The sequence below is a fragment of the Dipodomys spectabilis genome, unplaced genomic scaffold, assembly GCF_019054845.1.
Source record: "Dipodomys spectabilis isolate Male_0828 unplaced genomic scaffold, ASM1905484v1 ptg000137l, whole genome shotgun sequence".
In the NCBI taxonomy this organism is placed as follows: Eukaryota; Metazoa; Chordata; class Mammalia; order Rodentia; family Heteromyidae; genus Dipodomys; species Dipodomys spectabilis.
The window spans coordinates 6,801,288-6,813,742 of record NW_024870814.1 but is presented as its reverse complement, the minus strand read 5'-3'; the positions used below and the strand labels follow the sequence as shown (position 1 = coordinate 6,813,742).

At 40.9% G+C, this 12,455-nt stretch overlaps 1 protein-coding gene and 1 pseudogene across 3 annotated transcripts in view; one reads left to right on the top strand and one right to left on the bottom strand.

Annotated features, from left to right (window-relative positions):
• St3gal5 (ST3 beta-galactoside alpha-2,3-sialyltransferase 5) overlaps nt 1-12,455 on the top strand; it is a 57,029-nt gene that overhangs the window by 23,739 nt on the left and 20,835 nt on the right. For all 3 annotated transcript variants that reach the window (XM_042690474.1, XM_042690472.1, XM_042690473.1), the window contains exon 2: nt 10,960-11,083. In XM_042690474.1, coding sequence (XP_042546408.1) covers nt 10,962-11,083 — 122 coding nt within the window. In that variant the 5' untranslated portion in view covers nt 10,960-10,961. The remainder of the gene's footprint in view (nt 1-10,959; nt 11,084-12,455) is intronic.
• On the bottom strand, nt 4,404-5,250 carry LOC122116893 (annotated as a pseudogene).

Sequence of the window (12,455 nt, the reverse complement as noted above, 5' to 3'; positions counted from 1 at the left end):
TTGGGTCATCTTAAAACACAAAACTCCCAAGTGATTTGAGCAACTGCTTGCCACTTCCTGCAGATGGTAGGAAGTGGTACCAGTCTAGGTGCAGGAGAGACAGTGGTTCATGTGCCTTGTGGCTTAATTTACTTGGTGCTGCTGAGAAGGGCTGGATGGCCAGAAGGACATTTTGCCAAGTCCACATTTCGAGGTGTTTCCGGAGCACTGTTGTCTGATTATTTATCCTCTCAAGTTCATCATCACTAAGCTATAAAAATTGACTTCCACTCCTATTTCTGTCCTTAATTGGAACTCAGATATCTTTGCATGGCCATCTTCCTGTTGTCAAATCTCAGTAGATCTACACTCCTTTCTTCTTTCTCTTACTCACGATGGCTCTTGGTCTTCCTCCCTCCTGGACCACCACTGAAGTGAGTGCCTAAATCCTGCCTCAGTATCTCAGGGAAGTCTAGCATGCAAACTTGTCTTCCTTCTCTTCTGATGGGAAACACTTTCACTCTCAGAAACCTCCAGCCCCACAGAATGCCCATCACTACCCTAGTAATGTCTAAGCTATGCCTGTCCACCTTCCAGAGAGCCCACACCAGCTATGATGGTTACACATTGCTCTCTCAACCTCAGAGTTTTGTTTGAAACGGTATGTGCCCTGGCATGCCTTCATTATTTAAATATACACACATGAATGCATACATGCACACATGTACACACTACCTACTGTTTCAAGTCACATGTTCCAAGCAACCCTGGGAAGGAGGATATGGAGGCCAAAGTGGACAGATGTAGGTTGGAATTTTCAGTTACTTTGATTACCCAAGTGTGTCCTTGGCAGATTAAATGGAGATGACAATCTGGTTACCTAGATGCTTTTAGGATTCCATGAGATCAAGTGTAGACATGTTTTTTCCCATAAATGTTAGTTCCCTTTCCATTCTTAACACCAGTAATTATCCATATACTTATGGTTAATCTGACAGCTCATCATATACTGCTTTGAGGTGCCTGTTCTACATTTCATTTTATAAAAATGAAATGTTAGCCACACATGGTAGTACACACTTACAATCCTAGCAGTCAGGTAATAGAGGTAGGAGGATTGCAAGTTTGAGGCCAGCCTGAGCTACATAGCAAGACCTTGTGTAAAAGAAAAACAATACCACACAAACATACACACAAAACAAAACAAAACCCTAGCCAGGTACTGGTGGCTCACTCCTATAATCCCAGATGCTCAGGAAGCTGAGATAGAAGAATTGCCATTCCAAGCCAGCCTGGGCAGGAAAATCTGTGAGACTCTTTATCTCTGATTAACTACCAAAAACAAAACAAAACAAAACAAAAACCTGGAAGTGGAGCTCAAGTGGTAGAGTGCCAGTCTTGAACAAAATAGCTAAAGGACAGTGCCCTAGTCCTGAGTTCTAGCCCCAGTATTAGCACCAAAAAAAAAAAAAGTTCACCAATGCACTAAAACCTGCTCTTATATTTCTTTGTTGTTGTTGTTTTAATTGGTCATGGGGCTTGACCTCTGGGCTTGAGCACTGTCCCTTAGCTCTTCAGCTCAAGCACTCTACCACTTGAGCTACAGCACCACTTCTGGCTTTCTGGTGGTTTATTGGAGATAAGAGTTTCATGGACTTTCCTGCCTGGACTGGCATTGAACCTTGATCCTCAGATCTCAGTGGCGTGAGCTACTGGCGCCCAGCCCTTATACTTCTTTAAATCAGAAACTTAATAAGATTTTTTTTTCCTCATCAGACATATAGACTCTTCTTTTTTCCCCCCACAATCTGCTTGTAATTGGCTAGTTTGAAAAGGGTAAAATGTATTTATATAAGGCAATTTTGAATAAGATTAACATTTCACAAGTAATATATCCACAGCCTCTACTATTGCTTGAACAATCTTGAAAAGAAACTAGTTTAAGACAAAACCTTACATTTCAAAAATCCTTTAATATCCCAATGCAGTTCTTCTTTTCCTTAACAAGAAGTAAGCCACCAGGCAAAAGCAAGACAGTGTAATTAAAAAACAAAAACAAAAACAGTTTTTCCTCACAATTCCTCCCTCTTTTATTTTTTTCTTGAAACTCTTTTAACATTAGTCTTTTTATGAATTAATCCTACAACACCCATTAAAGTCATCCCACTCACAACAATGAAGGACTTTTGAGCCATTTACCTCTGAATTTTTAGTTGTATTTTTGAAGATAAAAGTACAACCTTTACTTCCCTTTTTCCTGCTAGAATAATATTAGGAGTCATCCAGTTTTCCTATGCCATCTTGTTAGAGGGATTTAATTGTTCCTGGCCTTAGTTTCATCAAGAACTCTTCGTTGAACCTTTTTTTTTTGGTCAGTTGTGGGGCTCGAACTCTGGGCCTGGGCGCTGTCCCTCAGTTCTTCTGATCAAGGCTAGCACTCTACCTCTTGAGCCACAGTGCCACTTCCAGTTTTCTGGTGGTTTATTGAAGAGAAGAGCCTCACAGACTTTCCTGCCCAGATAGTGTGGATGACAAATATTACAAAAATATTTTATTTAAAATAAAAATAAAGGGCTGGGAAGGTGGCTCAGCGGTAGAGTGCTTGCCTTGCATGCACGAGGCCCTGGGTTCAATTCCTCAGCACCACATAAGCAAAAAGAAAAAAGCCGGAAGTGGCGCAGTGGCTCAAGTGGTAGAGCATTAGCCTTGAGCCGAAGAGCTGAGGGACAGTGCCCAGGCCCAGAGTTCAGGCCCCACAACCGGACCCAAAAAAAATAAAATAAAATAAAATAAAATAAAAATAAATAAAAAATAAAATAAAAGAATATTTTATTTGAAATAAAAATTTAAAAATGTTTACATAGCTTTCACTTATACGGTCACTTGACTATATTACAGAGCAAAAACAAAGCTGAAGCACAAACACCCTGTTTTGACAATTATATGGAGACAGGTTGGAAGATACAACTTGCTTTTCAAAAAACTGACCTTCCCTCAAGGCCTGGTCGTAGAAGTATAAACAATGTAAATGAATCCACCATTACTAGTTGTCATATCATATCTGTGTTGCCTGCATATTCAGAGATCATGAACATACCTGCCAATATACCTGGGAATAGTTGCTTTATCACAGTTACATGAGTTCTTGGCAGGTTGAATCAAGGAAGAAGTTATTTGGAACACATTTTATACCTATTTAGAAGAAAACACTAGTATTCCCTTAAATAACAGGTTGCAATAGAGAGATGCTGCCTGGAAGGTATCCTTTCACTCGGGTTCATTTTCAGTTTCTGTGATTTACATAGATGTCTGTTTCATTTGCTTATATCACAATCCTGCCACAAAGTCTTAGAGCACAAGCTACCTATTATTCCTTCAAAAATCTGCCTTTTTCGAGTTTCATACTCTTCCACAGCCATAATGCGTCAGCAGTTCTGGGAGAGGAAACAAATACATAAATGGGCATAACTACTAAAAATGTAGATGTTTCTAACTACAAAGGTACTTGATGAGAAGAAAGTGGGAGAATGTAAAAAAAAGCCAGCATGTTCATGTGTAGGGAATGTGGTTCAAGTCTTTGCATTTAAAGAAATAAGATCGCCCAGAGAAGCTGAGGATAGTAGAATTTCCAGAAATTTTCCTCTTCCTCTCAAAGTAGATCTGAAAAGCCCCAATCTAAGCATCTGCAAACTACATTTGTGAGATGCTATAGACGATGATCAAAACAGAGGAAGGGTGAGTGTGTCTTCCATTTAGCTAGTTTGTAGCATAACCTCTTTAGCTGTTGATGGATCAGTAAAAACTACTGAAGGTACCAGAAGTGTTTTGGAAAATTGGGGCTAAAATACAAATAACAAAAATAAAATTTGTACTGACTGTATTTTTTGTTTAAATCAATAACAGGAATTCATGACTAGGAAAATTTTTAAATGGAAAAATGACTCCAGGATATAGCACTCCATTAAATGTAGCAGGGGGGGAAAAGGTTTATACAAGTAGTTGAGCACTAGTGGCTCACACCTGTAATCCTAGTTACTCAGGAGGCTGAGATCTGAGGATCACGGTTCAAAACCAGCTCAGGCAGGAAAGTCCGTGAGATTCTTATCTCCAGTAAATCATGCTCACATTGAGCTGAAGAGCTCAGGGACAATGCCCAGGCCCAGAGTTCAACACCCATGACCAACCAAAATTAAAAAAAAAAAAAGATTTATACAAGTAGATATAGTGATAACAGAGAACTACAAGATAGAAAATGCAAAAAAAAAAAAAAGACAATGCAGTAGGTTCACCAGTTTTTCATGAGGCTAGAAAATCAGTTGACTTGGTAGCCCTAGCAAAATATCACACTTGTTTATAAATCATTTATCATATGACCACATTGAATCCTTTTCCTTTCACATAATGAAGAATCCTGTAGTCAGCTTTTAAGCATTCTATATTTCTTTGCCAATTTTGTAGCTGAGTATCTTGTTCCAGTCAATTTTGGTGCTAAAAAATGCAAGTTGCCACCTTGAATGTGGTATCAGACATTAATAGTTTTCACTAATTGCTGTCAGATACTCATTTTCTGCACTCTGAGATTTTAGTAAAGTCTAAAGTCCTTGACAGTTTGGACTTCATTAGATGCAATTATTGAATCTTGTGCATCTTTATAATTAACCAATTGAACATTGCCATCTTCATATTAGTGAACCTGAATCTTTAGCACTGCAACCACCTGTGCTATAGGTGGTGTGATTGTGAACTTCCACTCTCATCTCCAAGAACCATTCCAGAAGATGTTAGGCTGAAACTTGTGGCTTCCAATACACGTAATTATAGTTTGTTGCCCATCTATAGTTTAGCATAAACAGTACAGAAGCGATTGGAATAATGATTTAAAGCACTGTCACAGAATTCTCTCCAAGACTTCAAACCTCCATCTCCTTCCTCTAGCTAGGGAGATGGGGAGAGTGGTGTCACTTACTTCTCTGTATAAGTGATCAAACTTAAAGGAAATTTTGTTCCTTAGATCTAAAAATCTGCTATTACCCAGGTCACTGTGCTCTGTTATTAAGACCTGATCTTTATATTCTTCTATCTTCACAAGTGTGAACTGATGCATGTTATACTGGGCAAATCTGCCCCTTCCCTAAGGAGATTGTCATCATTAAGTAGTGGCCAAACATCACTGAATACTTCATTAGACTCCCTTGGAGATGCATGGGTGATGAATTTAGCATCTCTCTGTACCTTCTCCTCATCTAGCACCCAATCCTCGAAATCAGCCATCTTGGGTTGCTCCTCATTGAATCTTGATGGCAACTATGTAAACTTGGAGGTCACACTGAAGAGGCTTTTAGTTTTAGAAATGCCAGGATGAAAGGAATAGCCAATTTAACCAAAGTACAGGTTCTGTTCCTTTTGACCAGAAAAGCCTCAAGCAAAAGTTCCTCACAATACCACCAGACGTTGGCTCTAGCGATGGTGAGGGCAGATGCATTCCCATCTTCTCCTTGAAGATAGCTGTCACTGTACCCAAATACATTTCCCAGGTACTCGACTTATTCCCACCCAGCCTAGAGAGGCAGGGGGTGGGGGGTGAAGTCAGAGTTATGGGATGGTGACTTAGCCACTGAAGTGGGCTTTAAATGACCATGGGAAACATTGACTCTTAAGAATCCATAACATTTTGATATGTGAGTAGGAAAATACTTTTCTGTGTCAAGATGAAGCCATTATGAGAGTTATTGCCTGAGGAACCTCAGAAAGAAGAGGATCCAAATGGATAGACTCAGGGACTTAGGAAATTAAGGGGGGAACCAGGAGGGAGCCATGAGGCAGAAGGCAGGCCAGCTAGCCCTTGTGACAGCTGGCAAACAGAAGTCTGGAGGAATGCCTGACCCTTCCACGGCCTCTGCAGCCCTCAAGAAATGAGTAACTTACCCAGTAAATAGATACTGGATGCCCACTAGGTGGGCAAAGCAAGGACTCCTGCTTGCATGGAGTCTACGGCTTATAGGGAAGACAAGATAAAAATAATACTAGGTTTGAAAGTATGAGCAACTTGCCTCATGATGACAGGTGTTATAATATAGAAAGATACATCCATATAAGCAGTTTTGCTAGGCAAGGCCCTTCTGTAGTTGTCTCTTAACTCAAATGGAATCGACTATTACTACTGGTTGAATTGTTCACAAAAAATTGAATGGAGGGTAAATGTGTGCAGGCATACCTCTGGCTAGAGGTAGTTTTAGTATGTGAAGGTGCCTACAACAGGCTGCTTCTCCAGGTGACATTGCTATGGGAAGTGGGAATGCAAGCCCTCTAGTGAGAGGATCCTCTATCATCTTTTTTGTTCCTTTTTTCCTTTGAACTGGTACTGGAACTTGAACTCAGGATTTTGTGCTCTCACTTGACTTTTTTTGCTTTTGCCTCACAGCTGGTACTCTACTACTTCAGCCACACCTCCAGTTCCAACTTTTTGCTGGCTAATTGGAGACAGGAGTCTTATGGACCTTTTCCTGCCAGGGCTGGCTTCAAACCTCCATCCTCAGATCTCAGCCTTCTACATAGTTAGGATTACAGTCATGAGCCTCCAGTGCTCAGTTTAATCATTCTTTCTTGGTCTATTGATCCACTAACAAGTTCTTGGGGAGTCTGTGATACTTACGCAGAAGGGAATTGACCAGTCTCTGCTGAGCAAACTGAACATGCTGAGTGTGACTATGCTTTGATTTGTCTCTCTATAAATGTATATCTGTCCAGCTCACTAGACATGTGATCATTTCCTAATGAACTTCCCTCTGAAAACCTAGGAACTTAGTTTCTGAGGGTTTTTATGAGACAAGGTTTCACTATGTAGTCCAAGCTGTCCTAGAATTCTTGCTCCTCCTGCCTCTTCCAGCCAAGTGCTGGGGTTATAGATGTGAACCTCTACACCTGGCTTTGGTTTTTTTTTTTTTCATTTTTGGATACATGATTTGAAATATCATCCCTGACACACTGAAGAGATGATCTGGGATTTCTAAAAAAAAATTTTTTTTATGCTAGTACTGGAGCCTGGCAGTTTTTATCCATTCGAAGCTGGCACTCTACTTCTTCTGGCTTTTGCTGGTTAATTGGAGATAAGAATCGCACTCACTTTTCTGTCTGACCATGATCCTCAGATCTCAGCCTCCTGAGTAACTAGGAGGCATGAGCCTCCAGAGCCCAGCTCTGGCTTCTGCCAGGCACAAAGCAAGTTTTCTGGATGCTCACAGCTGCTGCTGGTATTACATGTCGACTACCCCTCCTCCCTCATTGCTTGCTGCCTTCATTGCTGCTGTCGGCAAATTGAAAGACTACTTTTGTCTTACAGTCTTTTGCTAGCACATCCCAGGATCACAGTTTAACAAGAAGCCAGCTGGCAAGACAGAGTCTGCAAAATGTAGATTACAGGTTTGTAGTTTTAAGAAGCAGGCCGAGCCAGAGCCAGAGCCAGAGCCAGCAGGGCTGCCCACTGCACACAGATGGAAACTTAGATTCTTTCTCATTCTCTAACCATGGCCTGCTTTGTTCTCTGGAGGTCCATCTGGGTCTGAATTGAGTGTCATTCTGGTCATAAAAACTCAGACAACCCAGTACACCTCAATTTTATGCAAGTACTGCCTACAGTAGTCTGGCGGTTCCACTTGGCTGACTGTACATTAGGTAACCACAGAGTTGTTTCTGAAAGCCTTCCAGGGTCTCGGTTGCTCTAACTTTTCATTTTAGAATTCAGTAGAGTCTTCAGCAAAGGTTTCCTAATAAGGTCTTTGGCACTATTGTTTGAAACTATGGGAACAGAGGGAATATAGTGATAAAGAATTCTTGCAGTCTAGAAATGATACAATTCTTGATTCACAGAATTAGAGTCAATAGAGAAGTTGTTTAAGGTAACAAGGAGTGCTTGGTAAGAAAGGAGTATTTGACTCTCACAAGTAAGGCCCTGACTCTAATCTCCATCCCTGCAAAAAGAAAAAGAAAAGTAAAATAGAATATAAACAGGTATATCCCTTAGCATATATGTTTTAAAGGAAAGGTTTCTTTTTGTTTTTTTTTTGTCGGTCATGGGGCCTGAACTCTGGGCCTGGGCGCTGTCCGGCTAGCGCTCTACCACTTGAGCCTCAGCGCCACTTCTGGCTTTTTCTGCTTATGTGGTGCTGAGGAATTGAACCCAATGCCTCATACATGCAAGGCAAGCACTCTACCACTGAGCTACCTTCCCAGCCCAGAAAGGTTTCTTTTAAACTTTTGATAATCCCATTCCTTTCTTCATGAGTCACTTTTTACTTTTCTTTTCTTTTTTTTTTTTTTTGTTCTGTGCCCTCAGACTGCCCTTTCATGGTTGTCCCTCCATCCTTTCTCTATAACCATGGCACCCACCTGTCTGCTGTGGATTTCTGTAATTCTAGTATGTCAATAATGAAGTATATATGGAAGGATTGTGATCCAGGCCATCCTAAACAAAAAGAAAGCTTATCTCAAAAATAGAGTAAAAAGGGCTGGAGGCATGGCTCAAGTGGTAGAACACCTGTATAGCAAGTACAAGGCCCTGAGTTCAAACCCCAGTACCATCAAACCAATCAAAATGAAACAACAGGAAATGGTACTGTGGCTCAAGTGATAGCGTGATTGCCTTGGGCTGAAGAGCTCAGGGACAGCGCCCAGGCCCAGAGTTCAAGCTCCATGACCAAAAATAAATAAATCAATAAAAATGAAACAAAAATTTGTTTCAATCTCTTTCCATTTCTTTACAGATAGTACAGTATCAGCTGGGTTCTGGTGGCTCATGCCTATAATCCTTACTTACTGAGGAGGATGAGTTCTGAGGATAACAGTTTGAAGCCAGCCTGGGCAGAAAAGTTCATGAGATTCTTATCTCCCGCAAACTGCTTGGAAAAGGTTGATAGTGAAGCTGTGGCTCAAGTGGTAGAATGCTAACCTGGAGCAAAAGAAGCTCAGGGACAAAACCCAGGCCCTGAGTTCAAGCTTTAGGACTGACACACAAACAAAAAAACAAATAGTACAATATCATTCTTTCTAATGGATGAGTAAAATTTTATTTTGTTTTTATACCACATTCATCCATTGAGGAACATGTGGACTGATGCCATAACTTGGCTATAGTAAATGAACATGGTTGTGCTGGTATCTTTCTTGTATCATGATTTGTAATCTTTTGGATAAATGCTCAGGAGTAGAAATGTTGGGTCATAGGATAAGTCAGCCTAGAGAGACAATACATGTTTTCCTTATATGTGGAAGCTAGATTTAGCTTATAAACTTACAAGTAAATATATTGGTGGTATGCAGGCCCATACAAATGTACTGCTTGAAATATGGTAGATTCAAGGGAGAACTCAAATAGTGTAATTCCTTAAAAAGGCAAAAATAAACACCAGGAAATGGGTGCTTGAACAGGGTGGTGTGGGGCCAAGAGGAAAGGGGTAGATGACCAAAAAGGAGAAGAGGAGAATACAGTCAATAATTCAATGTATATCCTACAAAATTAAGAAGAGTGAGGTAAGGGGTAGGTAGGGAAGATGGATGAGAATGTTGAAAGGGTTAACACTGATCAGGATGCATTGTATCCATAAACTGCTGTGTCTTTTTTTTTTTTTTTTTTGGAGGGGTGCCAGTCCTGGGATTTGAACTCAGGGCCTGGGCACTGTCCCTGAGCTTTTTTTCTCAAGGCTTGTGTTCTACCACTTGAGCCACAGCTCCACTTCCGGTAAACTGCTTTGTTAAATAGCATCTCCTTTGTACAACTACTTAAAGATACTTTTTAAAAAATAAATAAAAAATTTTAAACCCACAAATGTTAGAAATCATACAATATTAATCTTTTGGAATAAGAAGAGAACCCAGAACAAGATGAGAAGGCCTAGCTTGTTAACATGTCGTTTTTGATTCACTAACATTTACTGTGCTGTGTATCATGAGCTCATTCTTTTTTGTTGCCAAATAGTATTCCATAGTGTGGATATAATCGCATTGAAGTCTCTTTAAGCAGGCACTGGTGGCTCATGCCTGTAATCCTAGCTACTCAGGAGACTGAGATCTGAGGATCATGGTTCAAAGCCAGCTTGGGCAAGAAAGTCTGTGAGACTTTTTTTCCCCTGATCCTAGAGCTGGAACTCAGGGTTTTGTCACTGTCCCTAAGCCTCTATGCTCAAGGCTAGCATTTTACTACTTGAGCCACAGCGCCACTTCTGGCTTTTTTGAGTAGTTTATTGGAGATGAGAGTCTCACAGGGACTTTTCTGCCCAGTCTGGCTTTGAACCATGATCCTCAGATCTCAGCCTCCTGAGTAGCTAGGATTACAGGTGAGCCACTGGTACCTGACTTGTGAGACTCTTATCTCCAATGGACTACTCAGAAAAGACCAGAAGTAGTGTTGTGGCTCAAGTGGCAGAGCACTAGCATTGAGCACAAAGAGGCTCAGAAACAGCACCCAGGCCCTGAGTTCAAGCCTCAGGACCAGCAAAAAAGAAAAGAAAAAAAGTCTCTTTAAGGCCAGGCACAATATCTCCCATCTGAAATCTTAGCTACTTAGGAGATAGGAATAGGAGAGTTGTGGTCTGAGAACAGTTCAGACAAAAAAAAGCACAAGACTTTATCTGAAAAAATAACTAAAGCATAAGGGCTGGAGAGGTTAGATGCTGATGGCTCATGCTTGGAATCTACTCAGAAGACAGGATTAAAGTTCAAAGCCAGCACAGGTAGAAAAATCTGTGAGACTTGTAACTCCAGTTGACCAACAAAATGCTGGTCTGAGGGTGTGGCTCAAGTGGTAGAGCAGCCATGAGCAAAATGCTAAGCAAGAGGCCTTGACTTCAGGCCCTGGAATAAGGAGAAAAAGAAAAAAGCTGAGAGCATAAGTAACATGCTTTCCTAGAAAGCACAAGTTCCTGAGTTCAAAATCCTACCTAACACTTCTCTCGCCTCCCACCACTGTCCTGATCTCTCTCTTCACAGAAATGCCAAGCGAGTACAACTTTGTGAAGCTAAGAAGTGAATGTTCAAGGCCCCCCCTGCAATGGTACACCGGAGCCCAGAACAAGATGAGAAGACCCAGTTTGTTGTTAAAGGACATCCTCAAGTAAGTGTCAGCCCCTGGGCCTTAACATCCCTATTGAAGCCAATGGTATGGAACTGGAGAACAATGCAATGAGAACCCTAGAGATGGCCGAGGCTGGAAAAGCATATTTAGTTAAAGGATCATTTAAAGGCTATCATGATTCAGTGTGCAGATGGAGTGGTTTATGTGTGCATCTGTATTTGGTGGAAGCACAGTGCCTGGCAGACCTTCATTCTCTCCTCCTGAGCTTGAATGTCCCATAGCTTCCAGCACCTTGTCTTTTATGCCATTATTTAACAAAAGAGAATTTTCTCCCTAAACTAATTTAACTCCCTTACAGACACTTGAATACCATTAAATATTGAATACTAAAACATATGATAGGTCAGCTGATAGCCTAATATGTGGTAGGATTAACAAAGGAGAAATTTGTCAAGTTTTTGGTATGAGCCAAACCAAGTCAGAAATTCTATAGATGTCTGAAGATGTGAATTATTAATTTTTGGCAGTGCTGGAGTATGAACCCAGGGTCATGTGCTTACCAGGCAGATGCTCTACCACTTGAGCTGACCCCTAGCCGTTTTGGATTTTAGATATTTTTCAGGAAGGGTCTTGCATTTTTTTTTTCCCCTAGAGCTGGCTTCAAACTGATTCTCTTGATCTTGGCCTCCCTAAAGTCAAAGATTTTAAGAATGAGCTACTGCATCCAGCCTTTTACCTTTAGATAAAGCCAGGTGTGTTTTCTGTAAACCCAGTACTTGAGAAGCTAAGGCAGAGGGATCAGCTTGAATTTGAGGTTAGTCATTAGTGAGTTAAGGGCCACAATGGACTACATAGTAAGACCCTATCTCAAAAAAGAAAAAAAAAAAAAAGAAGAAAGGGAGGGAGGAAAATCTTAAGATAAAAAAGATAGAAATCCGACCTTGAAACCTAGTATCCAGCCTCAGTTTACTAATTTTAAAGCATGTGTAAAAGGGGAAAGGGTGATAAAAGGAAATTTGTTTCAAGACTTATATCACATTCACCTCCTTTTAGTCATCAACCACTACTTTTTAATGTCCACAGGATGCCTGTTGCTGTGCTGATTGCTAGTACAGGGCAGCAAGCAAAACCAACTGGGGCCCTATGCTGCTTGTGGACAAGGCAGATTCAGGCTAGGAATTATAGCATATATAAGAGCCTGCTGGGCACTGGTGGCTCATGCCTGTAATCCTAGTTACTCAAGAGGCTGAGATCTGAGTCACAATTTGAAGCAGAAAAGTCTGTCATATTCTTTATCTCCAATTAACCAGCAAAAAGCCAGAGGTGGAACTGTGGCTCAAGTGGTAGAGCACCAGTCTTGAGCAAAAAAGTTAAGGGACAGCACCCAGACCCTCAATTCAAGTCTCGGTAT